Raw genomic sequence first — 23,656 nt, forward strand, 5'->3', positions numbered from 1 at the left:
GGCATGGTGGGGAAGACGTGACATTGGAGGTCAGTCAACTTGTTCCAGTTTCCTCACTTGAGAGCATTCAAGGGTGGGGGTGGGGGCTGGAAGTGTACGCTCTTGTATGCACCGGGATATAGTTCATTACATCTTTATCTCAATCACTCTCTTGGGTGTCCCTGTTAAGTCAAGGTCATTGCAACGCCACCACTGAACCCTTTCTCGAAAGAGGAAACGATAAAAGGGCCCTGAATGGTGGGCTTGAACCGCAGGATGGACACGGTTTTACACCCACACATATCCTACCCTCCCACCCACCGACAAAGTACCCTCACACCCAGTCACCACCCACCACCCAAACCCCACTATGCGCCTTTTCCTGCAGGAGCCCCTGGGCTGGGCGCCGCCCCTCTCCTTCTCTTCCCCTCCTCTCTCTTTCCCTCCCCTCCCTGTTGCAAACCACTAGTTCGCCCCAGTGCCCTGGCTCAGCGCAGGCTCGGTGTAACGTGCGCCAGCCGCTGCCCCAGGAAAGCCCGCGCCCCCAGCCCAGCCCGGACTCCGCGGGCCCAGTGGTGCGCGCCAGTCGGCCCCCTCCCCTTCTCTGCTCGCTTCCTTCCTTCCTGCCCTCCCGCGCTCCTTCTGGGGGCTGAGGGGCCAAAGAGCTAAGAGCTCTTCTCTCCCAGCACGGGCACGACTCACTCTCCTCTGCCATGGGAGGGCGAGGAGGGGAGGGCTCCCGCTGCACCGGCCCCCTGCGCTCTCTACTACTGGTGTTCCAGGAGAAGGACCGAAGAGGCAAGCGCCAAGGTAGGGAAGAAGGGTGTCCCGGAACATGGAATGATTTTTGAGGGGAGCTAACTGGGGATGGGAGAAGGGAAGGGACAAGCCCCTGGCCAGCGCCTCCTCCTTCCCATTTCTCACTTCGTTCGTTTAAAATGGGTCATCTGCATTTGTACTTAAACCTTTGAGCCATTGTCACAGCTGGACACAGTACCACCCAAGGGAGGGGTGCAAAACTGTGGAAGGGGTACGAGAACTGGGTTCAGGCTTTCAGGGTGCAGAACATCCTAATTGGGTGACACTGCCCTCCATCCCAGCTACTAAGAAGAGGAGGATGGCTGGGAGAGGTTGGGGAGACCTTAGGCTTCTTCTTGGCCCTCCACGACCCCTTCTCTTGTGTGTTTGGTGTTTGGAATTGAAGACATATCCTGTGGCTTGACCTTTGGGAGTCTCCTTCCCGTTTGGTAGTACTCTTTTTTGCCCCTGAACTAGTGTTTTCCCTTTGGGGCAGGAAGTCTCCTTCTCCCTGCAGTTGAAAAGAATTTACGTTTGTGCTTCTCCTGCAGCCCCAGGGTGCCCTTGCTATAGACAGATGTTACAAATATCTTCTTCCCAAGAGGATGCTCCATCGCTTTGGAGGGGGCCCACCCCCATGGCGAGTTGTCTAACAGCTCCTGGCAATGTTCTACTGAAAACAAGTTTCTTATCACCTCCCACCTTCCCAAGAAAGAAGAGGACCTAGGCTTGTATGAATGAAGTGCAGCAAACTTCTGGGGCATGTACCCTTAAGAAATAGTGGTGTTAGAGAAAAATACTTCAGGATTAACTTAGACTGGGGGCTGTTGTGTATGGTGCTCAGGATACTGAGGTACCTGTTTTGCTTTTGCTATTCATCATTTTGCAGTGGGAGAAGTGATGGATTTGGAGTGAGGAGTGGTTTTCCAATCTCATCTCTGACCCACTGCTTACATTGACCTTGGGTTTATTTTGACCAGTCATTTTGACAATCCAGGCCTTAGTTTCCTCATCTACAAAATGAGGGACTTTGACTAGATGACCTCTAAAGTTTTTTTCAGCTCTAAATCTGTGATCCTCTGTATCTTTGTATTTATCAGTTGTGTAACCTAGGCAAGTTACTTTTCTTGACTGTCATTTTTTTCATCTGTTAAATGAAAAAATTGGATGAGATGATCTATAATACTCTTTCCAGCTGTAGCCGCCTATTGTTTGGATATGAGAATAGAGTCCTAAAATATTAGGACTTTAAAACCCTAATACAAATGAATAGGCTCTAATTAAAAGTAAAAACATTGTGAAAGGTACTTTTAGGGTGGCTCCCCCAGGCTTGCTTGTCAAATCGTGGAAAACTAGAAGTAGGCAGAAGGTACCCCTTTGAAAGAAGTACATTTAAGACAAATTTAAATGATACAATGAGTAATAAGCATATAATAACCTTCTTAGATGGATATGCCTAAAAATATTAATAGGTTCAAGCAGGGGTTAGTAAAGTTCCTGGACAATTAAGAGATTCATAGTCCCCACAAAGGGGAATGAAAGTCAGGATTTATGTCACAAGGTTTTGGGGTCGTAGGAGTAGAGATCTGATGCTGGTAGTTTTTAAGTTCTGTTAAATAAAAATGCGGCATCATCATTGTGTGCAGTAACCATAGAAGGATGCATATTGAGCTTGGGTTTGGGGTATGGTCAGTCAGCCTCCTGACTTGTCTCATTCTCAGGCATTTCAGTTATTGCTGATGAGGCTATTTGCTCAGTGTATTGTAATGTTATCTCAATGCTGCATATGGACAGTAGGTAAATTTATATTCTCGTTTACATCTGCATATCATTTATCAAAACTGGGCCCTTTTAAGTTATGCGGTCCTTTCCCTAGACTTTGAAAGGTTCAGGTGTCTGGCATTGAGTGATGATGGGATTGCAGGGCTCCAGGCTCCTCTCTCCCACTGGGAGTCACTGATTGGTAGAGACATCAAGTATCGTTGATCTCCTTTATCCATTCTATTCCATAATCTGCTTTGCTGCTCTGAAATGTTTGTATAGATCTATGAGTTGCTTCACAAAGCTGCACAGTCTAAATGCCTGACTACAGGTTGGAACAGGTCTCAGCAACTTGGAGGTTTAACCTTTGCCCACCTGGTCTCTGTATAAACCAGCTCTTTTGCAGTTCTTCAGGCCAAGAGCATAGTGGTTGGTTTGCACCTCCTTAGAAGACCTGAACATACACCAGAATTTGTTCAGCTTGGTTTTTTTTTTTAATTTAAAAGAAATTGATACTTGTTTTTATATGTAATCTTTATTTGCAACTACAATATATCTCCTACTCTGCTGCTCCCTTGTAACTGAGGAAAAGCAACTTGTCAAACTAACATAGCAGAAGCCATAGAGTAAATGTAATGTTTCACAGAAATTCCTTCAAAGTGAAGGAAGTACATTTTCTCAACTCTTCAGATCCTAGTTGTCCAACATTCGGAGGGATCTGTCCCTGCCTTCACAATACCCACATCCCCTTGTTGTTCTTTTTACTTAATTTGTTGTCTTGTATATTTTCCTAGTTCTGCTTGTTTCCCTTTGCATCATTTCACTTAAGTTCTCCCATTCTCTGCCAGTCTATATTGGTAGACTTTGCCTTATTCCACTTAGTGGAGTAGTTTCCTGAAGGTGTGCTTGCTTTTGGTGGTGTTGGAAGTGGGGAGGGTAGTTGGTAAATTCCAGTACCTGAGCCGAAGTGAAAGAAAACACTTAAAAATAGCCAAATCTTCTCTCGTTTAAAGGTAGGGGGAATCCCATTTGTTCTTAAACACCTTTGAGTATAGAACAGAAGAATCAATCCTAAACTGGAAAATTTTTCTACAAGTTGATTTTTTTGTGGGAGAACTGACTGGTAGTATCATGACATTTTAAAGATAATGTTGATCAGAAATTTTGGCTGTAGGGGTAGAAGAAAGGAAAATTGAAATCTAAAGCCTAGTTTGCTTGGCTCGTCATTCTATTTAGTTAGCATTGGTCATCTACTTTTCAGATTATTGTGATGTAAGAACTCAGACTGACACATCTAAAATGTCTCACTTTCTTAAAACCTTCATGAAAACCAGCTAAACTTAAAAGAATCTATGATTTCTGAGAATAGTGACTTAAACTCTGAAAACTGTCATATGATCCCCAAATACTGTTTTCCTGAGTAACAACATCTGTGCAATTTATACCTCTGTAGTTTACTGAGGTACTTATATCCATTATCACATCTAATCTTCTTAACAACTCCATGTGGCAATCAGGATATTAGTTATTATCCCTACTTATAAAATTATAACACCACTTATCTGGAATTTTAAAGTTTGCAAAGTGCTTTACACACACGTATGTAATCTCATTTGATCATCATAATAACCTTTGAAGGTTAGTGCTATTATTATCCTTATTTTAACCACTTGCCCAACGTCATGAAAGTAAGTGTCTGAAGCAAATTGTTAACTCAATTCTTCTTGATTCTAAGTCTAGTTCTTTATCCACTGTTTCACCGAGAGCTGTCTACCTATTGTTGTTCAGTTTGTGCCTGACTCTTTGTGGCTCCATTTTGGGGTTTTCTTGGCAAAGATACTGGAGTGGCTTGCTGTTTCCTGCTTTGGCTCATTTTACAGTTGGGGAAACTGAAGCAAATAGTGTTAAATGACTTGCGCTGGATCACACATCAAGGTGTGTGTGTGTGTGTGACTGGATTTGAATACTGGTCTTGCTTATTGTCTGCTGTACTACTTAGCAGCCCTTGGAGACCTAGAAGCTAGCTTTCTGGACTCTTGGTCCAGTGTTTTCCACCACAACCAAATTATCTTATACTGAGAATATCTTGGTTGATAAATGACAAGATCAGGAAAGGTCTTTGCCTTGTTAATGGGAAGCCAAAAGGAGGATTTTTTTTAAACCCTTAACTTCTGTGCATTGGGCTCCTAGGTGGAAGAGTGGTAAGAGTGGGCAATGGGGGTCAAGTGACTTGCCCAGGGTCACACAGCTGGGAAGTGTTTGAGGCCAGATTTGAATCTAGGACCTCCTGTCTCTAGGCCTGACTCTCAATCCACTGAGCTACCCAGCTGCTCCCTACAAGGAGGATTTTAAAGCATGTGAAGTTCGTTTTCAGAATTTTCCTCCTATGGATTTTCTCATGTCATCCTTCCAAAGGCACAGAGCTGTCAATCTGTCCTCTGGGTTTCAAGGGTCACTTACTCTACTTTAGTATTTTTTCCCTCAAGTCACTTCTTGGAAGCCTCTTGAAAATAAGAGAGCTGGACTCAGTTTGTCTAAAATCCTGTCCATTTCTAAAATAGCATGTTCCTGAAGGCCCTATGTGCCATATCTTTTTTCCTCCCATCCTTCCATTCAAATCTGTGTGGTATGTAAAGATTTCTACTTACTAATAAGGGCCCAGAAATAGATATAAAGCACACAAATGTTGGAGGATGATAGCCTCCCTTTTTCCTTTTTTCTACTAATGTCCCTGGCTGGTTGAAGTGGGTTTTGGGGGTGGTCAGGATTGCTAGCCAGTTTTAATGGTTTCTGAGTGTTGTGGGCCTGCTTCTGATTGACAGTGAAGCAGGTCATATGTAGGGGATGCCAGAAGCAATCTGTTTCCTCCCTCTCTGACATTATTTTCCCAGAAGATAAAGGACCTCAAACAACAATGTAAGAATACATACTGTCTGCTGCTGTTGTGAAAATGCTAAATCCCAGACTGTTGCTTAGTGTCTCTGACCATCTCAAAAAGAGCTAAAAAGGGAAAGAACAGCCACTCAGGGAACAGACATCCCCAAACTGTACAGCATCTTTAATATTGCTGATGCAGTTATGTGTGTGACAGTCCCTCGGGCTACTTTCTACTGATAAAAAAGTTTTGAAGAAACATTTTTGCTTTTTACGACTGAGTTATTATTAAACAAATGTGTTTGTAGTTAATAAGTCATTGAAACTTTCTGGGACTATTTTAAACTGCAATAGGGTATAGGGGTAGGATGGGGGAGGAGTACTGAATTTGAAGCCAGAAGATATGTGATTGACAAATTGCCATCATTTATACATCTGTGGTATCAGGCAAATCACTCAATCTCATGAGGATCCAGGCTCTTCATATTCAAAATAAAGATTAGTTGGATTCTAAGGTTTATTGTAGCTCTTAATCTTATAATCCTGATGGTGTTATATGGCACCTATTCCAGGTAAACACAATATTTCAAAGATCCATGATTACTCAGACATTTGGAGCCCCTCTACTGATCCAGATTATAATTCTGCCGCACTTTGGTAGATTGTTTTAATAAACTGCAGTGACTGGAAAAATGATTATGCTCTCGATAAAGTAATGATGAAGTTCTGCAAAGTTAGCTATATCAAACCTCAGATGACAGCCACAGTTGCCTTCATTAAGAGCATGTTAAAAGCCTTTCTTTTAAGGTTTCAAGTAAGAACTACCAGAGTTTGTGCCTCACAGGTGTAGCTTTTGACAACATTGTCACCTGTCCCTTACATTGTGAATTCAGAAGATCTGTTTGGTATGACTTCAGTGGGACTTAAACTGGAGGAATGTTTGGAAGTCATATAATCCAACTTCCCTCATTTTATAGATAAGGAAAGTGAAGTGAAATGACTTGCCATTTGGATAATAAACAGTTGAACCTGGATTTGATCTATCCAAGATCTGACTAAATCTAGGGATCTAAAGCCGGAGCTCCTTGGCAGAGTAGATTCTCTATCAGGTTAGTCTGAGAGTTCTAACTCTTCTCTTTGACCTCCCTTTCTCTGTCTGTGCACTACCATTCAACCCTAATCTCTTATTCAAAAGCTTAAGTTAGGGGGAAGCTAGGTAGCTCAGTGGATTGAGGACCAGGCCCAGAAATGTAAGAATTTGGGTTCAAATGTGACTTTGGACACTTTCTAGCTGTGTGATCCTGGGCAAATTAGTTAATCCTTATTGCCTAGACCTTACCATTCTTCTGCTTTGAAACCAATACACAGTATTGATTCTAAGATGTAAGATAGGGGTAAAAAGAAAAGCTTGTTACCTTTCACTTTTTCTCCATTCTATTTTTCTCATGACCAACCATTTCACATTTTCTAATTCCACCTTCAAGTCTCCTCTTCAATCCGTCTACCTCTTCTCTATCCCACTTGGAACTACCTTAAGAGAGGACATTCTCACTGCCAGATTGAATTATTACAATAATCTTAAATAATATTGATTTTTTTGGCAGGAAATGTAGCCCTTAACTCAAAACAGTAGCAGCAGCAGTACTGTGACTTTCCAGTAGCAGCATGTCAATGTGCTTTGGGAAGATGTTTTTTGGGACAATATAAGCAATAATTCACATTTCGATGACACTTTAAAGTTATTCACTTTCCCCATAATAGCCCAGAGTGGAAGATAGTAACAAGATTATTACTCCTACTTTAACAGATGAGATGCTTGAGAAAGAGGTTAAGTGCTTTGGCCAAGGTCAACTTAGTAGGAAGAAACATAAGTAGAATTTGCACTAAGGCCCTCTGACTCTTGAGCCCTGGCTCTTTCTGCTATACCAGACTGATTCTGGCTTGAATGCAGGTATCCTTCCTAGAAGATCTAGTGTCTCTTCTACTACATGAGAGCAGGGTCTTTCATTGTCCTCCACATCACTCTTTTCCCACAGTCACTTAGCTCTCATAAATATTGGGCAGGCTTATATTCTGCTTGTTCCTAATAATAGCCACTTCCAAGTGGCAGGTCTCCAGCAAAGGGAGTGTTCTCTCCCTTGTGTCCTCTACCTACATATGGTAAACTAATGACTTTGTTTTAACAAGCCAGGAGGATTGTGCTTTCCCTAGTCCCTTCTCTATTTGAGCCTTAATTAACAGACAACCTGTTGCATTTGGGATTTCTACCCAAATTCACTGGAAGCTTTTACTATAAAATTAGGAGAAAACACATTCCAACATTTATTCATTCCTTAGTCTCCCCTTCACGTGGGTGTAAGCCATATCTACCTGAGGCACTTGTGTGATTGGACCAGCTCAGACAGGCCCTGAAACTGATTGTTAAATTTTCAGTGAACATTTACTCTTTGGAAACCAACAAATATCACAAATATGGACTTAATTTACTGTTTTATTCAATTCTAGCATTAAGAAAGTAATGCAAAATATAAAAAATGCAGATTAAGCTTAAGATGGCCTGGATACATCTCTCCTTCCAGCAAGAACAGTTGTTAAAAATTTATCTCTAGATGTCTTCCATCCCCCTATTTTTTAATTAATGAAGGGATTTAGAGAGGCAGTGAACAGCATTGTAAGGATTGTGTGGTTTTCTAGAGCTAGAATCACATTGATTCTAGAACAAAGTTGGATTTCCCAGAAAGCTTACCGAGATATTTTTCTTATGTGAAATTTGTGGTGAAGGAGGAGTAAGACATTATTGGGCTTCCAATTTGTTTCAGTGTCCCTTGTCACTGTTTTCCTGAGGTAGCAGTCATCAACCTGTCAGTCATCATGATAACAATCAATTAAAATCATCACTGGCAGGCTGACCATATGAGGTTCAACTCCTTTGGGACTCTTTTAACATAGCATGGCCCTCTAGAGCTATAGATTGTTACTGTGATGATCTGTCATCAGGGCTATGTGGGTTTTCCTAAGAGCACATTCTTGGATCTCTCTTCTTTATCTGTTACCTTTCTTTTATCAATCACATTCTTTCATATCGACTTACTTCAGCTCCCTCCTGTCTTCAGGTATCTCCCTTTTTTGCTCTGGCTTTGGCCTATTTTCTGAACCCCAGCCCCACACCTCCGTCAGAATGACCCTCTGGCATTATAGGCAGCATGACTAAAACTATTCTCTTCCTTTTCCTTTTGCTGATTTCACTGTTTCAATTGGTGGCACCACAATTTACTCTATATTCTATGTTCAAGATCTTGGGAATGATTTTTGTTTCCTCCCTCTTCCTCATCTCCCATATCAAGTAGTCAAATACCATCAATCCTGTCTCCACAGCATCTCCCTCTTCTCTTGTTAATTTCCATTTTCACCACCCACATTCCCCAAAACTTAATCCTTTGCCTGCTAACAGGTCTTCTTGTCTCCACTTCAATCTCTTCAATTTCCCACATCAGTGTCTTTGCAGATGCTATTTCCTGTAGCCTGTCCAATTTTTTGCCTTTATCTGCTAATTCTTTAAAAATCCAGTTCGAATATTACCTCCTTTAGGGAACTTTCCACAATTCCTTTCCTTTCCCATTCCTTGGGGGCAGCAATGACATTGGATTTTATTGCTAATGTCCTTATGTACCTTTGCATATTATAGAATCAGTTTATATCTAACTTCTTACCAGAGTATAAGTTCCAGGAAGCCTCTGAACAAAGTAAGCCCAACTTATATGTTTGCTGATGGAAACAGTTAGGTGGCTCCAAGCTTGAAGATGGGAGATTCTGAGTTCAAATATTACCTCAGACACTTCCTGGCTCTATAATCCTGGGCAAGTCATTTAACCCCAACTGCTTAGCTCTTACAGCTCTTCTGTCTTGGAGCTAATTCTTAGTATTGGTTATAAGATAGAAGGTAGAGGTTTAAAAAGACATTTGCTGATGAATGAAGTATTCAGATGGTGGAGAGGCAATGTTGTGCAGTGGCAAGAGCTTTTGCTTTGGAGTCAGAAGACCTGGTTTTACATTCTATCCCTTGTTTAAGATATCAGAGTGGGGTTAAGTGTTTTCTGAAGTCCCTTCCACTTCTGAATCTGCAATCATTTGATATTAGACAGCCAATTATAAGCTGGGGTATCTTTGAATCAGAGTGATTTTTTCTATGGAATAGTCTCCCTTATTAGACATGAGCTTTTCAAGTTAAGAACAGTGTGTTTTTTTTAATCTTTGTATACCGTTAGCACCCAACACAGTGTGTGTGGTGTTTAATAAATGCTTATTAAATTAAACTGAATTCTGTGAAGATTTTCTCAAAATACTTAGATCAGATAGCCTTGCTTGGAGAAGTCTGATGACTTTAAATCTGTTATTTAATGTAAAGGAAATGTAAAGTTTGGTATTTTACTTTTCATGAAATAGAATTAAGGGGTCAGGATTCTTAACTCTAGAGGCTCTGAGCAAGCAAAATAGAGCTGAAGTGCTTCTCTTGGTAACACAAATGATTAACCTGATCCTAGAAAAATTATATCACTTCCTCAATCTCAGTTTCCCCATATATAAAATGAATATAATAATTTAGCTTGCATTAACTATATTATAAGCTTGTTACAAGGATTTTTTGATTAAACTATAAATCACTATAAAATATGAATTTTTATCATTAACTCTTCTGTTATCTGTTATCTAACACTGACCCTTAGCCAATGTATTTCTTTCTTTTAGGAAGGTATGTTTTGTCTAAAATGAAGTTTTAGACTTTCTCAGGATGACTTTTTCAGAGCCTAAATTACTTCCAAGTCTAATAATAATGGCTTTGCTATTGCAGGAACATGTACATAGTCTTCTTTTATTCCTTAAGTTTAGAGGATAGTTGTTTTGTTTTAGTGGCCTTCAGTTCTGACTTTCAAGAACAGTAATAGCTCCCTTCTCCATATTCTGCCCTGAATTATTCACACAAGGTTTCTATTAAGTACAGTGTAAGATTTGTAGACTTACTTGGGCCATATTTTCCAGTGTCTTAGACACTGCCCCCACTTTATTTATTTATTGTAAAGGTGTTCTTTATTTAATTAGGCATCTTTGGCATTGTAACTTCTATTTTTAATGACCTTAATCCAAATATTCAAACAGCTTTTCACTCAGATAAACTTCATGAATATATTCGTCTTCTTTTGAAGGTGATTCATATAACCATATAACCATTCATTTAAAGATTTTGTCGCTCTGGACCTTTGATTTTATAGGTGAAGAAGTGGAGTGAGCTCCTGCTATAGAAACTTCTCCCTTTTAAAAGAATTAGCAGACATTTCACAGGCAAAAAAATGGACAGGAGTTGTCTACACATTGCAATTTTCACAGTTTAGTACTGGTTAAGAAAGAGGGAGATCAAACAGTGCAAAACATATATTTAATACCCTAGTTTCAATAAAACAAATACCACAGATACTGGGATAAGGACTCCCTATTTGACAAAATTGCTGGGAAAATTGGATCGCAATATATGAGCAGTGAGAATGAAGTGAACAGAACCAGAAGAATTTGTACTATAATATCAATAGTACAAAAATGAGGAATTTTGAGGATTTTATAAATTGATGAAGAGTGAAATGAACAGAACCAGAAGAACAGTTTATACATGAACAACACTGTAGAAACAAGTTACTTTGAAAGCTATAAGAGTTATGATCAATACAATGATTCCGGAGGAACATGAAATATTCTATTCATTAGAGATGATGCATTTACAGCGAAATGAGATAAACATACATACTTATATAAATACATACACACTAATCAAGTGAATATGCTTTGCTTGATCATGTATGTTTAATTAAAATGTTTTTCCCCCTTTTCCTTTTCAGTAGTAGAGTGAGAAGGAGGAGAAGGAGAAATAATAGATTCCTGTTTACTTGAAAAATAGAGGGGGATATAGACGTGAAATGTTGCATTCGTTTTTAGGAGATGTCACCGTATTGTTACTTTTACTTACCTGTTTTACTTTGTTACAGGAGGTCTATCATGAAGTAGAAATAATCTATAAATACATATAATGTAAAAAGAACCATTAATATGAAACAAAACAAAAAACAAAACTAAAAATGACCCCTGTTCCCCCCAAGGAAAAAGGAAAACAAATAGCTAATCATTGCTGTTTATTATCAAAAGCTACTTACTTTATTTTTCAGTTATGGACCATATGATCAAGAATTTGAGTGTGTAGAATGACTGAATTTAATTATATAATTCAATTAAATTGACTTATTTATTCATGATTACTAGTATGACACCTGGTGGCAGTCATTTACACATTAGTAGTTGTTGGCAGGTGTTTAAGTGGTTAAGCCCACGTACATATAGTGCATATGTTCTGTATGATTAGGGGAAATTTTTTTCTTACACATTTAAATTTGGACACACTTGGCTCATTGAGTGTCGGGCATATGGGGCTTAACATGTATTACTTGAACATAATGTTAGAAGAATTAGCTAGGTGGTACAGTGGATAGAGCACTGGTTTTAGAATCAAAATACCTGAATTCAAATCCAAACTCAGGCATTTCCTAACTGTGTGACCTTAAGCAAATCACATATCCTCTGTGACCTTTGCTGTCCCCATCTGTAAAATGTGGATAATAATAGAACTGACCTCCCAATATTGTTGAATTGATAAAATTAATTGATATTGTAAAACATTTTGCAAACATTAAAGTGATATCTAAATGTTAGCTATTGTTATCTCTCTTCTAATATGAAATTTTACTTAAGGTAAAAACAACCTGGAATATGATAGACTTAGCCTAACATTTTTATTACTGGATTAAAAATTCTCTTTACTTATAAATTTCAATTACAGAGGAAAGAATTCAGTTCAGTTTTCCAAGCCAAATGTAGGTCACATTTTAACTCATTTATTTTAACATGGTTTCACATTATAAGTAACATTTAAAAAAGAGAATTTTATACAAGTAACAATGTAATGCCATTTATTTTCTTGTTTTATATGGCCAAATGGGCCAGTGTCGGACATTAACTTTCTAAATGGCCAACCAAACATGATGGGTTAATCTGGTGATTGCAAAAAAACTAAAATAACCACTCTGGGATGACATTTTCATGATAAAGTCACTACAATCATTCAGTTAGAGATGAAACTAGTAATTTAGTTTGTTCTCTTTCCATACTTTTTGTTTTTACTTTGTCAGCTCCCTTTAAGGTGGTGTTTTGCTCTATTGAATAATACTTTTAAAAATAGCCAACAAACAATGAGAACACATGTTTTATGTTCTCTCCAACTTTTAGGCATTAGTATAAAGTTATGCCTGTTGTAGAACAGCATTCGTGAAAGCTTGCCTGTTTCCTCCTAAGAATGTTCCAATATGTGTGTGAGGGGGAGAGATTATTTCTAAAGATAATGAAAGGATGGAAACATGGGCCTATGAGTGGGTAGTAACTGATATTTTCTTTTATTGTTCTGTCTCTCATCTCTTTATCGTTTGGACTCCTTTCTCGATCTTGGTGTCTGTCTCTTCCTGATTTTCCCTATCTTTCTAAGTTTCTGCCTCTGATTTGCTCTATGACTCTCTCTGTTTATGTCTGTCTCTGTCTCTCTGAAATAGTGTCCATGGTTTTAAATTTTTTGATATCCTTTCCATCTTGATATTTCTTGAGAATTAGTTTTCCCCAAATCCCTGGAATTGTGTTGTGCTTAGCAGGAATGTCCTTTCTGTTTTTCAGTCATTTTACTCATGTATGTATGATTCTTCATGACCTAATTTAGGACTTTCTTGGCAAAGATATCAGAGTGCTTTGCCATTTTATTCTCCAGTTCATTTTATAGATGAGAAAACTGAGGCAAACAGGGTCAAATGACATGCCCAGGTTTTTCCTTCTTTGTTTTCCTTAATTATATCTTCATCACAACAGTCAGCACATCAGGGATTAGATGTTAGTCTCAATCTGATGGCCCTGTCATCATTGATTGAAAAAAGATTTAAAAAATTATGACATTAAAAAAAAGCTGATCTTCAACAACAAATAAAATGAGCATTTCTATATAAACAGTAGAACAAAAGGAAAGAATTATAAGTGAAATTGTCAATTTCTAATATGTAGAGTTTCTTTTTCTCTATATAACAACATGGAACTTTTAAAGATATTCAGCTTGTCTGTGATTCCTTATAAACTTCCTCTTGTAATCTCTGTGTCAGTTTCTACTTCACTGTTTTTTTTTCCTTTTGTTCTCCACGCTATCCTGAATTTTTCTTTCCTTTCATCTCTTTCTTTTGGAAAAAAAAATAAAAACAAATTCTTATAAAAAGTATGCATAGTAAAGCAAAATAACTTCTGTTATTGGTATGTCAAAATATGGCTTATTCTGCATATTGAAACTCTTACTTCTATGCTAAGATGGGTGGAATATTTCATTAATTTTATGGAATTTTAAGTGGTCGTTTCATTATTGTTCAGAGTTCTGAAGTTTTTCAAAGGTTTTTTTTTTTAAATTTACAATGTATTGTATAAATGAGTCTTGGAATTCTATTTATTTTATTCTGTATCAGTTCATACAAGTCTTTCCAGGTTTCTCTGAAACTGCCCCTTTTATCATTTTTATGGTTCAAGAATATTTAGTTATATTAATGTTTTATAATTTGTTTGACTTCTTTCCAGTTCATGAAAATCTAAATCTCCAGTTCTTTAAGGATACAGAGAGAGTTGCTTTTAATATCTTTGTATACATAGGTCTTCTTCTCTCTCATTGGTCTTTTTGGAGTATATACTTGAGTGGTATTGTTAGCCTAAAAGTTTAGTGACACTTTGTTCAGAGTTCCAAATTGCTTTCCAGAATGACTGGAATTTTCAAACCCACCAACTGTTTATTAGTATGCCTATTTTTCCACAGTTTATCCAATATTTACCTTTTCCCTTTTTCATCATCTTTGTCAATTTGATGGGTATGAGATAAAATATCAGAGTTTTAATGAACATTTGTCTAATTATGAGTGATTTGAAGAATTTTCAATATGATTTTTTATAACTTGGATTTTTCTTTTGAGAATTGCCTATTCAAGTTCTTTACCCATTTATCTACAGGAGAATTACTCTTGTTCTTATAAATTTAAACCACTACATTTATATATCTTGGATGGATTCCTTTATCAGAGAAATTTTATAAAAAAAGGTGTTTTCCTATTTAACTTAGTTCCCTTCTAATTTATAACTGTTCTGATTTTGTTTGTGCAAAGCCTTTTTAATTTTATGCAATTAATACTGTCCATTTTATCTTCTTTGATTCTTACTATTTCTTGTTTGGTCATGAATTGACAGAGAAAAATACATGTTAAAATTTTACAAGATTCCTTTAAAGGTATAAAAATAGGATGAACTTTGAAGACCTTCTGATCATTAGTATCAGAGAGAGACAGAGAGATCACTAAATCACTATGGGATCACTGCAGGTATTAGAGAATTTGTTCAGGATAGAGTACAAATTGAAGAGAAATTCCCAAGATACTTCAGATGATATCTTGATAATAAGAAGTCCCAGGATATTATAGGACATGTTAAATCCATAATTACTTAAAGTTTTGTCAAACAGTTCACACAGGAAATAACAAATATAGGTGAATTAGTCCACAAATATTTATTAAATGATTAGTGTGCATTGAACTCCTGTGCTAGGTATTGAGAACATAAAGACAAAAATGAAGCAGTATTGACTTCAAGGAGCTATTAAAGAAAAAAACATACAAATTTGAGTATATACCAAACATATAAAATATGAAATATGTTTATTATTTAAACACACAAATATGTACATGCACATATACACATATGAATCTATATATTTCTATATGCATCTTAGACTCATATATGCATACATTTATATGTATATAGTTGTGCTTATTTTTAACTATTTTTCATAAGCTCATAAAATGATAAAATAGGTCTTTGTATTCACATAGTGTCATGGAGCATTACCCAGAATCCAATTTAGTACAGTGGCTCTGATGTCAGAGGAGATAGGGCCAAATATAAGCTCTTACAATTACTTCTTGGGTGTGACCTTAAGCAAGGTAACTAACTTCTCTGGATCTCAGATTCCTCCTCCATAAAATGAGTTAGTTGGATTAAATGGTCCCTACCAGTTCTAAGTCCATGACCCTTTGAGGAACAGATTCTAGAACTGGTCTCTGAAAGCTCATTCAGAGAAGCAGGAACTTTATTGATGACATTCTGGAATTATTATGTAGACTCTGATGCCTAGAAATATATAATTGAACTGAAATTCTCCTGCTTAACAGGGAAGTAGCCTTTAATTTACTACTTCTGGCATCTTAGGCAATCTTAGCATTGTTAATTTACCAAAATGGAATGATGAATGTTCAAGAATCTAATTGTCTAAGTAATTGATTTCCCAAATATAAGATCCCTACAGACTTACCCATCTTGTAGTGGTACATGAGTTTTAATGAATTGTAGTCTTTTAAAAATACATTTCTATAATTGTATAATAGTTTCTGTAAACACAGGAACATTATCTATAATTATTTATAGGCTTGTTAGTCATTTCAGTTCCAAAGACTCAGAGATACCATCTGTGTTTTTATAGAATTCGATATATTTTTAAAGCATCGCCTATAAACTTAATGCTATAGATTTTCTCTAATTTATAGATCCTACCAGATGCTGTGTTGGAATACTTTCCACTGTAAAATATTAGTTGACCATATCTCTGAAGGGTGTTGCATGAAATAAATCTATACTGCAGGGTAAATCAACCAAGCTCAAGCTTGCACGCTTATTTGGATGAAGAATTTAGTTGGCATGTAATTGATAAATCTGGTCAATATGTTACTTCAGCATTTTGAAAGATTCATTATTTCCCGGTGCATGTATTCACTCCACCAAGACATATCCAGAACTCTCTCTTCACACCTTAGTTTGGTAGTCCTTGTGACTTTCTCTTTTCAGAAACTTAGATCATCTGATTCAATCAGTGAACATTGACCATGTGCTCACAATAGTGCAAAGTGCTGAAGTTATAGATATAAAAATGAAACATAATCTTTAAGAAGTTTCCTGTATTATTATACTAATGGGGAATGAAAACATGTAAACAAGTAAGTACAAGGTAATTTGAGAAGAAACTTCAAGGAAAGCTTCCCATAGGATATGTAGGCACCTGAGTGGAACCCTGATGGAAGCTAAAGAGGGCATGAGGGAGTGGGATAAGGGCTTTAAGGAGCAAGATTTTACAAAAGCAAAGAGGCACAAGAAGGCAATATGAAATGTGCCAAACTGGCACAATATAAAAGAAATCTAGAAAGTTAAAGGGAAGCCACATTGTGAAGGGTTTTAAATGCCAAAGAGAAGAGTTTATATTTTATCCTGGAGACAATGGGCAGCTACAGGAAATGTTGGAGCAGGAGCATGAAAGGGTCAGATAAGAATATAGGAGATATATTTTGACAGCATTTGGGGCTAGGGTAAGAAAACTAATGGCTTCTCTACTATATTATACAGTTTTAGAAGAATCATGTAGTAAATTTATTGTTACAATTAGATATTCCACCAAAATAATATCTCTTTATAATCTTTGTTTACTATTATAATTCCATTCCTCCAAAGATTGCTTTGGACCTTCAACCTACATTTAGTAAGCTAAAGAAATCTTCAGATAACTTAATTTCCTGTTTCTAGCAACTAAAAAACTAATTGGCAAAAAAAAATCAAAAACAAAAAGAAGGCTGTGTTGTATTGAACTAATGTGCTTCTGAGAGACTGATATAAACCCTAGATGTGGGAAGAGGATGTATTTTAACAGTTAAGTACTGGATAATATTTACAAAGCTTTCCAGGTTCAGTGCTAGTTCAGAAATGGGTACCATGCTAAATACAGATAGGCCAAAAAGGACTTAACAAGAAAGTTTTTCTGATTCCAAATGTCATTCAGAAGAGTGAGGAAATCAAGTTCTGAATTGTTCCATTCTGATGATAAATGTCCTAGGAATTCAAAGAAGGGAGAGATCTACTTTGGTTAGATAGTCAAAAAGGGCTTAATGGAGAAAGTATTAATTGTGATGGGCTTTGGAGGATGGAAAAAATTTTAGCTAGGGGGAGAAGAGTAATGGAATCATGTGATTTCTTTTAATTCAGATATGTGTGAAGGGGGTTTAAGCATCAGTTTTCCTATCACTTACCTTTGATTTGATGGACATTATCCATCCTATAGTTTGTGCTATAGACTGAGAATGCAACACAAAATATAGATCTGTGACTTTTTCTGAATTTTACTTTCCTTACTGAGTTTCACTAATTGGAAATTCCTTTAAAGCAAAATGTTTAAGATATTGGAAAAACTGAAACTTATAAATATTCATTATGTATTTCTATCTATTCTACCTTCCTACCCCAGTACAAAAAAATTGGGAAAAGGTATTTTAATTGTTTTGCACATCTCTAAAGCATAGCTCCTGCTACTTCATTTTTGTGTTATGTGAGCTATACACATTCTTTCCTGTAGTGTCCCAAAGGGAAAAGTCCTATAAGTTCTTTTTTTTTTTTTTTTGTGGTCCAATGGAAGGATTTCTTTTCTCATTGTTAATGCTATACCAACAAGCAGTATGATGTGGAATGAACATTGAAGTAGGAGTTAGAAACTGTAAAATCTCAAGTTGAAAGGGTCTTTAGAGGCTATCTAGTCTAACCAATATTTAAATAGGACTACTTCCTATAGTATCTTGTCTTCATAATTAAAATATATGAACTCCCTCATTTCAAACAACTCACCTAGTTTCTGCTCAAAAAATTCAGTAAATAGGGAAGTCACAAGCTCCTGAGGTTTTTCCCCCCATTTCCGGACAGTTCTGATTATTAGATTTTCCTCCTATCCAGCTCAAACCTATGTCTCTAATGTCCATCCATTGTTCTTCTTGTATAATTCTACCCAGTGTGGCCAAATAGATCAGGTTTAATACTTTTTTCTAAATGAAAGTCTGTCAAATATATAAAGACCAATTTTGCCTCCCCTATAAGCCTTCTCTTATCTAGGCAAAAATTCACAGGAGGATTCTTCTAGACACATGTTTGTCATTGACTTTCTGGGCAAAATTATTTCTCTCTTTCTAGCTCTCAGTTTCTTCATCAGAAAAATGAAGAGATTAGATCAGATGATCTCTAAAGTCACTTTCATCTCTGACATTTTTATGGTTATAGGCCAAGGATTCTTACTTTTTTGGGGGTTCATGGCCTGGAGGAGTCTGAACCCATTCTTAGGATAATATTTAAAGTGCATAAAAGAAAATACATAGAATTACAAAGAAGACCAGTAATATTTGGAGGCATTTATCACTGTGTGTGGTGTGCATAACACATATAAACAAGTTCAGGTACACCATGTTAAGAATTCTTGCTCTAGGCTAGGGTCATTAATTCTTTTTTTATTGTAATATTTGTCTTTCATTATTTTTCATTTTTTATTTTCATGCAAAGCACACTTCCATATTGGTCATTATGGTAAGAGCACACTCAAACATAACCAAAATCCCAAAATAAAACCACAAATATACTGGTGTGAAATAAGACTCCAATAATTCTTTCTCTGGAGGTGGATAGCATTCCCCATCATTAGACTTACAGGATTGTCCCAGATCATTTTATTACTGAGAATAGCCAAGTTTTCACAGATAATCATCATCCAATATTGCTGTTATTGTGTATAGTGTTCTCCCAGTTCTGCTTATTTCACTCTGTATCAGCTCCTGAAGATCTTTTCAGCTTTTTCTGAAATCATCTTGCTTAATTATTTCTTATAGCACAATCGTATTCCATTACTAAAACAAACCACAATTTGTTCACCCATTCCCCTATTGATGGACAGCTCCTCAATTTCCAATTCTTTGCAACCACAAAAAGAGGATCTATAAATATTTTTGTATAAGTGAGTTATTTCCCTTTTTTATTTCTTTGTAATACAGAACCAGTAGTGGCATTACCGGGTCAAAGAGTATACACAGTTTGATAGCCCTTTGGGTATAGTTCCAAATTGCCCTGTAGAATGGTTGGATCAGTTCATAACACCACCAAAAATGCATTAGTTTCCCAAGTTTGCTACATCCCCTGTAACATTTACCACTTTCCTTTACTGCCTGCCATATTGACAGATCTCATAGGTATGAGGTGGTCCCTCAGAGTTGTTTTTATTTGCATTTCTCTAATCAAGAGTTATTTAGAACTTTTTTTATCTGATTATTGATGGCTTTGATTTCTTCATCTGAAAAATTGCTTGTTAATTTCTTTTAATCATTTGTTAATTGGGGAATGACTTTTATTATTATAAATTTGACTTAGTTCTTTATAAATTTTAGACAGTAGACCTTTATCATAGACATTTGTTATAACTTTTCCCCCAGTTTGTTGTCTCCCTTCTAATCTTGGTTTGATTACTTTTGTTTGTATAAAACTTTTTAATTTAATGTAATCAAAATTAATAATTTTACATCTTATAATACTCTCTATCTCTTGTATGGTCATAAATTGTTCTCTTCTCCAAAGATCTGCCAAGTAAACTATTCTTTATTCCCCAAATTTAGTTACAATGTTACTCTTTATATCCAAATCATATATCCATTTTGACCTTATCTTATTATAGATGAGATATTGATCTATACCTAGCTTCTGCCATACTGTTTTCAAATTTTCCCAGCAGTTTTTGTTAAATAGTGAGTTCTTATTCTAAAAGCTGGGATCTTTGGGTTTATCAAACACTAGGTTGCTAGGGTCACTTATTCATGTGTATCACATGTTCTTCTAAATGAATTTTGTTATTATTTTTCTAATTCTATAAAATAATTATTTGGTAGTTTGATTGCTATGGCAGTGAATAAATAAATTAATTTAGGTAGAATTGTCATTTATTTAATATTATCTCAGGCTACCCATGAGTAATATTTTTCCAATTGTTTAGATCTGACTTTATTTGTATGAAAAGTGTTTTGTAATTGTGTTCATATAATTCCTGCTTTTGCCTTGGCAAGTAGATTCCCCGGTATTTTATATGGTTTAGAGTGATTTTAAATGGAATTTATCTTTCTAACTCTTGTTGCTGGACTTTGTTGGTAATATATAGAAATGCTGATGATTTGTGTGGATTTATTTTGCATCCTGTTTCTTTACTAAAGTTATTAGTTATTTCAATTCGTTTTTAGCTGGTTCTCTAGGATTCCCTAAGTATACCATCATATTATCTGCAAAGAGTGATAGTTTTGTTTCCTCATTGCCTACTTTAATTCCATTGATTTCTTTTTCTTTTCTTATTGCTAAAGCTAGCATTTCTATTACAATATTAAATAATAGTGGTGATAATGGGCATCCTTGCTTCACCCCGATCATTTTGGGAAGGCTTCTAACTTATCCCTGTTGCAGATACTTGCTGAAGATTTTAGGTATATACTACTTTTAACTTTAAGGAAAGGCCTTTTTATTCTTATGCTTTCTACTGTTTTCAGTAGGAATGGGTGTTGTATTTTGTCAAAGGCCTTTTCTGTATCTATTGAGATAATCATATGATTTCTGCTAGTTTGGTTATTGATATGGTCAGTTATGCTATTAGTTTTCCTAATATTAAGCCAGCCCTGAATTCTTGGTATAAATCTTGCTGGTCATATTGAATGATCCTTGTGATATATTGCTGTATCCTCCTTGCTAATACCTTATTTAAAATTTTCACATCTATATTCATTAATGAAATTGGCCTATAATTTTCTTTCTCTCTTTTTTTTTTATCTCCCTGGCTTAGATAACAGTATCACATTTGTATCATGAAAAGAATTTGGTAGGATTTCTTCTCTGCCTATTTTCCCAAATAGTTTATATAGTATTGGGAATAATTGTTCTTTAAATATTTGATAGAATTCACTTGTGAATCCATCTGACCCTGGGGATTTTTTTCTTAGAGAGTTCATTGCTGGTTTGTTCAATTTCTTTTTATGATTTGGGATTATTTAACGATTCCATTACCTCTTTTACTAATCTGGGCAATTTGTATTTTTGTAAATATTCATCCATTTCACTTAGATTGTCAGATTTATTGGCATATAATTGGGCAAAATAGGTCCTGATTGCTTTAATTTCCTCTTCATTGGTGGTGAGTTTATCCTTTTCATTTTGTCATTAATTCTTAAAATAATAGATTCATAGTTTTATAGTCTTAGCTTTACTGTTTATTAATAATACAATCCTGGGTGAATTCTCTTTTTGGGGGCTCACTTTCCTTGTTTGTAAAATGAGGGAGTTGGATTGGAGGATATCTAAGGTTTCTTCCAGTTCTAACAATCTAATGAATCTCTTTAGCTCTTTTCAAGGCTTAGTTCACTTGTTCCCTCCTACAAGAACCTTTTCCTGATTCCTTCAGTTGATCATTTACCCACCAGGGAAATTATAAAGGCAATTTTGAATTGCCTTTAGCTGGATTAGCTGGAATTGGAGTCAGAGAACTTAAGGTTCTCTCTATATATGTAGGTTATATATTTTACTTTTGTGTTATTTTTATTTCTAAATATATTCTTCACCCAATAAGCAATCCTTTGTGACAAAAAAGTGAAAAGAAAAAGAAAACAGGATAAAGAGTAGCTCAGCAAAAGCAAGGAAGACATCAACCAAACCTGAGAGGTTATACAACATTCCACAATCATAGTTTCCTCATTTACAAAGAAGAGAGGAAGATACATTTTCTCAACCCTTCTCTAGGATCTGATTTGACTATTATAATTACAGAACTTCAGCTGTAAGTAGGTTTGTGGTTGTGTCTGTCATGGTTTTTCTTTATTCTTACATTGTATGTATTAATTTTTTTGTTTTTTTTCTTACTTCACTCAGTATTTATTCACCTAAGTCTTCCATCTTTCTGTTAATTCTTCATATTCATCATTTCTAATGGCTCAGTAATATCCATTACACAATTTGGTTTTATATTCCCCAATCAAGGGCTTTTATTCTAATCCTAGCTTGGCCACTTCCTACCTATATGATGGGGGTAATCATTTCGCCTGTTTTGGGCCTCCATTTCCTTTTCTGGAAAAGGTTGGTCTATCTCAGGGGTATCAAACACAAACAAAAGGTGAAATTCTCCAGCGCAGCCCAAACTAGATTCAAATGTAATTAGCAAATGTTTATTAATACAGTAAAACAAAAATGTAGATGATCTTCATTTGTGTGTGTTTTTCCTAAATCAATATGTGGACTACATAATGTCTAAGGTCTCTTTTGGCACTTTTTGTTCTAGATCTTCACTCTGTGTCCCTACTTTGTCTTTATTTTGTATGTTTTTATATTTGTTTCCTTGAATAGAATGAATATTTCCGTGAGAGAACCAATTGCTTTTATTTATCTTTGTATGTCCATTACCTAGCATAGTAGGTACAAAATAAAGACTTATTGCTGATGTTGTTAGATGATCACTGACAGAAAAATTCCAACATCATTTTGTTTCTCTCATCCCATAGTTTTCATGAGGAATAAAAAGAAAATACAAAGAGATAGTCCCTTCTGAGCACCTAGAGGGTGTTTATTCACTGCTCTGTTAGTGTATGGTGTTAGTTAATGTGATAACAGTCTTGCCATAAACTAATGGGACTCTGAAGAGCAAGGTTAGACTTGAGTGCCACCCATTATCCTTTTCATTGTTTTGCCCATTTTCCTGTTTCTATCATGACAAACATCAATCTGAATGTTATTGTTCAGAATGTGTTCAAGGGAAATTTGAAATGTTTAGTAGGTATGGGTAGTAGGGTAAGAGAATATGAAGGGTGTCATTATTATTCACATTAGCTTCTGAGTAATGGAAATGGAACTGGTGTGGAAACTTAGACTGCCTATGACTCACTCTTTAAAAATGCAAATTTCAACTATCTGAGTGTCATTTAATTCCAGTTCTCTCTTTCTACAGAGGAGGAAACTGAATACCAAAGAGAGGATCTAGCCAGTCAATGGTAAAGTAGGACTAGAACTCATGACTTTTTTTTTTAGAACCCATGACTTTTGATCTCCAGTACCATATACTTTCTATCACACTGCTACCTGTTAATTATTTTGCAGCTTCTTTTCAATAGAATTCAAGCATTAGAACAATGGTTTGGGGGAAGGTGGACTTCCTTACTATGTATTGTATTTGGCAATATGTTAGATCAGTGATTCCCAAAGTGGGTGCTACCGCCCCTTGGTG

General features: G+C 36.2%; 1 protein-coding gene across 5 annotated transcripts in view; it reads left to right on the top strand.

The window, feature by feature from the left end:
* Positions 1–519: 519 nt before the first annotated feature.
* PHACTR3 (phosphatase and actin regulator 3) overlaps positions 520–23,656 on the top strand; it is a 309,124-nt gene continuing 285,987 nt past the window's right edge. For all 5 annotated transcript variants that reach the window (XM_044663866.1, XM_044663867.1, XM_044663870.1 and 2 more), the window contains exon 1: positions 520–789. In XM_044663866.1, coding sequence (XP_044519801.1) covers positions 693–789 — 97 coding nt within the window. In that variant the 5' untranslated portion in view covers positions 520–692. The remainder of the gene's footprint in view (positions 790–23,656) is intronic.

This window comes from Gracilinanus agilis, chromosome 2 (assembly GCF_016433145.1).
Source record: "Gracilinanus agilis isolate LMUSP501 chromosome 2, AgileGrace, whole genome shotgun sequence".
In the NCBI taxonomy this organism is placed as follows: domain Eukaryota; kingdom Metazoa; phylum Chordata; class Mammalia; order Didelphimorphia; family Didelphidae; genus Gracilinanus; species Gracilinanus agilis.